A 4,633-nucleotide genomic window follows, 5' to 3' on the forward strand; every position below is an offset into this window, starting at 1 on the left:
TCCAGAACAAAAAATATTTGTGTCATCTGCAAATAATACCAATTTTAATATATCAGATGCCTTACAAATATCATTTATATAAATAATAAATAATTTTGGACCCAGTACAGAGCCCTGTGGAACACCACAAGCAATGTCCAAGCATGATGAGGAATGGACACCCAGCTTCACAAATTGTTTCCTGTCACTTAAATAATTTTTCACCCATTGCAGTACAACCCCCCTGATCCCGTACCGTTCCAATTTATTAATTAATATGTCATGATTGATTGTGTCGAATGCTTTCTTGAGATCCAGAAATACTCCAGCTGCATACTGTTTCTGATCTATAGCATTCGTAATCTCCTCAATTGATTCGATTAATGCCAGAGATGTTGATCTTTTTGATCTGAATCCATATTGACTGTCAGAGAGTAATTTATATTTATCTAAGAATTTGTCTAATCGTTTATTAAACAGGTTTTCTAGGATTTTGGAGAATTGTGGTAGTAAAGAAACAGGCCTGTAATTTGTGAAGTGGCGTCTATCCCCGGTTGATGTAACTAAATCAGCAGAGTTATGCTTAAACTAAAGTATAAGCAGTATGCTTTTAGGTTTGTTGTTTTTTAATAATTCTGACATTTTGGATTTATTTGATGGCCTTTTATCATTGAAATATTCATCACAGAGCATATGTGTGCATTAATCATTTCTTAATTGTTATTTTGTCTTCTCAGACAGTTGATGCAGGGCATTATTTATTATGGGTGCATCACTATTTTGTAATGTTATTGACTCTTTTTGGAGTCATTTATTATTTCAGCTCCAGCCAGTAAACAGCACTGTCCAGTGCAGTATCACCAAAAATCCCTGTCTTTATCTGTACAGGATATGATAATAAAGAACATGACCTTCAAGGTCGAACAAACCCTGACTGTTGTTGGAGTCATCAAATCTGATCCCAAAAGGTAAATACTGATTAAGGATAAGATGTATTAGGATTTTTAAATTAGTGAGTGAGTCATAGTAAAGTTGAAAAATAAAATAAATTTATAATAAAAAGCTTTTGGAGACTTTTTTGGAGTAACAAGAGTAATTGTACTTTCAATCAAAGTTCCACAAATATACATCTTATTATACAGAGAAAAGTTGCACAAAAATGATAACTAAATCTCCAGGTAAGAGGAAAAATTAGAAAATTAGATTTTGTAAAGTATCTCTTTAACCTCCTAGGATCTTTTGTCCACATACGTGGACATCACATTTTGGGTGATTAAATTAAATTTTGCTCTACAAGGGCCCGATATCCACTTACGAGGACATTATACTGTGCCACTGTTCTATTGAATTTAAAGAAAATGTCCTCTCATGTGGGCCTAATTTTTCTCAGAAACAAAACTTAGGTAAAAAAAAAAAAAAAGAAAAATCAGGAAATTTTTTTTCATTCATCAGGTCCCAATCAGCCCAAATAGAAAAGAGAAATTAAAAATGCATGCCATGAAAGAGTTTGGGTCTTAGGAGGTTAAGGTAACTGAAGTTTGAAAGGTACTGATATAAAATGTGCAAATATGAGAATTTTTATTTGGGGGTGAACTTTCCCTGAAAGGTAGGTAATCACACTCTGTCACCATTTTATTAAGATTTACTATCTTGGGGCAATTATTGTAGCAAAATTATTTGCAAATCTGTGCCGATAATTTTGTATCTCTATGTCAGTCCATTTTAGTCCCATATTTTCTGATCCTAAATACTGTATAATGTAATGTAATAGCTTTCTCTCATTGCAGGTTTGTTGTGGATATTGGTGAGAGCGAGGACAGAATTGCATTTCATTTCAACCCTTGTTTTGATGACAACAGACACATAAATATAATTGTCTGCAACTCTTTTGAGGGAGGCAATTGGCATCAGGAGCAATATGAGAAAAGCTTTCCTTTCAGCCCGGGAAAGGAATTCAAGGTGTGAGAGTGTGTTTGTCCGTATCGTAGCCTTGTTCTTTCATGCAATCTCTGTTGGAAAATGTGTGTCACGGTATCTTTGATTACATTAAAAACGTCATTATTTGACCTTTTTCTGAGCTATATTACAGTGTTCACATCCTTTGTCTCTCTGTTTCTCTCACTCAAAATGCCTTTTTAGATCTCCATTCAGTTCACTTGCTCAGAGTTTGTGGTGACTTTATCAAATGGCTCAACGTTCTGTTTCCCCAATCGCATGGGTGCAGAGAAATACTCTGTCATGGGCTTTCATGGGGATGCTGTCATCAGAAGCATTGAGATCAAGTAAAATGACATCCACCCTTGAATTGCTGAATTGAAATTCTTGTTTTATTTTTCTGTTTGTCTGGCAGCAGATTTTTAGCTCTGCACACAGATGACTGAACATCCTGTTATGGAACTGTGCAGTTTTAAAGTAGTCCAAGGGATTTTTTGGTTTGGATTTGTAGTTTTTTGCTTGCAAGAATCATATACAGTAAACTATCATCAAGTTTCCTTTAATGTGCCTTTAAATGCTTCACTAGTCACTATTTGTATTTTCCAAGACTTTTTACTTTTCAATTCTTTCCTGCAAAAGCATCAATAAAGCATGTTCTACTATGAAAAAAAACATGACTCTGGTGGCTCCTTATACTTGTTTTACAATGTCTTTCATCCTTTCCCAGTGAAACACAGGCACTGCCCCGCTCTGTGATTTGACCTTTTACATACAAGTCATATTTCATACCTTCATAGTTTTGGGTCCACTTTAAGTTATGAGAAGTGTTTATACCATAGATTAATTTTTCACATATAACTAATCTATCTACTAGTCTATACATGAACTGTTAATCCTTAATTAATGTTTTTCAAAGCAGGATTTTGGAATTATTATTATTTATTAGGATTTATTTTTGGAGAAAAATATCTACACAACATTGTGCACAGATTTATATAAGAAATTAACACAAAACAGACATGAAATGAAACAGTCATTCATTTTAATGAATGTGAAAATGGCAAGAAAATTGTGGGACTGTCGGGACATAACCATTAATAACCACTACAACCATTAAACACTCACCTCACTGCTGTATTTCTAATACTTCCTCAACTACAATTGATAATTATAATTATTAATGCAATATCAATCAACGCTTGGAATAGAAAACACTAAAAGTGGTTTGATGTCATTTTGATGGCAACTTTGCAGTTTACTTCAGTGTAGTCTCAGAATGTGGAGAAAGCTTTCAATAAAATGACTCCAGCTGCTGGTGGTACATATACATAATAAATGGGATTCAATAATTCTTTTTGAAAAATTATCTTTTTTTTTTTAAGTAAACTTCTTTTGGTTTACAGCAGATTTTGTTTCTGAGAAACTGGATAGGGTACAGTTTTAACTGTTTTGAACCTTTAAACCGTTGAAAAGGAAACTTAAATATTTTAAATATCAGGTGAGTTGATTACTGCTATTTATTAAGAAATGCTGAGCAATGTTGTTGACTTCTACTTTTGAAGCTACTACTTACTGGTGAAATACTCTGATATTATTGCATTTACCCAAGAAGAGTAGGATATTTATTTACTTAGTTATACTGATTGCTTTTTGAATGACGTGAGAACAAATTGCCACTTTTACAAAAAACTCAGGCGAGTCATATGTGATTATTTTCTGTATCACATTTTGTTATAACAGTGTAATAATAGTTGTCTCTTTTTCTTTATTGGAAGTAGTAGTGAAAGGTTTTTGCAGAATGTGGATTATTGAAGTACCTAAGTGTTATCACTGGAGGACAGTGGGTGCTCAGATCAACTTTGCTTAGTGTAAATTCCCCTCAAATTCTTCTCCCCTCCAACCATTTTAGCAAAACAGCCAAGATGGTAACAATGGGAATAATCATCTCAAGGCTTCAAGACTTCATGTCATCCTTTAAACTCTGTATACTTTCCAACAAATGATTATTTAAAATCATTTCCAGAAACCTTCCTGTTTTTAGCTGCCCCGTGGTTTTGTCAAGGTCATTTTTCTTGCTCTGTATTACTATTAATATTACTTTTACTTGTCTGTGTTTTATAGACATTCTTAATACATAACTTAAACACTGATAGCTGGTGCAAGCTTAGTCTATAATTGAACTGTGCTTTAATTAAAACAGATGTTTGTATTCACTTTTAAACATTATTTTAATGTTGAATATTTGATCTTTTAAGGTCAAAATGTTCACCATACAGCATATATGTACGATAATTACTTCTTTTTCCTTCTCATCTGCATAGGCATGCATAAACATGAAAGTTATCTGTTAGCAAGATAAGCACATGCTAACATTTCCCTATTTCATTTCTGCTATGTGTTCCCAGTATCAGAACTGAGCAGAAACCGAACTGCATTCTGACCTCATTGGCTTGATAAACCCAGCAAATTAAAATAAAGACCTTGTATCATTTATCCTTTTTTAAATGGAGTGCAGTGACAGATGAGAAGACATATGCATAAAAGTTACCTATTAGACAGTAAGATAAGCCCGTTCTAACATTTCCCTATGATTTCTGTCGCACCTTCTCTCTTTCACAGTAGCTGAGCAAAGGCTGAATTGCATTTTGGCTTCTTGAACCTTAGGCCTTGTATAATTTGTGTGTGTGTGTGTGTGTGTGTGTGTGTGTGTGTGTGTGTG

At 33.7% G+C, this 4,633-nt stretch overlaps 1 protein-coding gene across 1 annotated transcript; it reads left to right on the top strand.

Moving 5' to 3' along the window:
• The first annotated feature begins 885 nt into the window (after nucleotides 1-885).
• On the top strand, nucleotides 886-2,265 carry LOC102290018 (beta-galactoside-binding lectin-like). The gene is made up of 3 exons (XM_005952942.2): nucleotides 886-947; nucleotides 1,767-1,938; nucleotides 2,119-2,265. Exons 1-3 carry the CDS (start codon nucleotides 886-888, stop codon nucleotides 2,263-2,265), a joined length of 381 nt encoding a protein of 126 aa, XP_005953004.2.
• The last annotated feature ends 2,368 nt before the right edge of the window (nucleotides 2,266-4,633 follow it).

This window comes from Haplochromis burtoni, unplaced genomic scaffold (genome assembly GCF_018398535.1).
Source record: "Haplochromis burtoni strain Fernald_Lab_line unplaced genomic scaffold, NCSU_Asbu1 Contig_1927, whole genome shotgun sequence".
NCBI lineage: Eukaryota > Metazoa > Chordata > Actinopteri > Cichliformes > Cichlidae > Haplochromis > Haplochromis burtoni.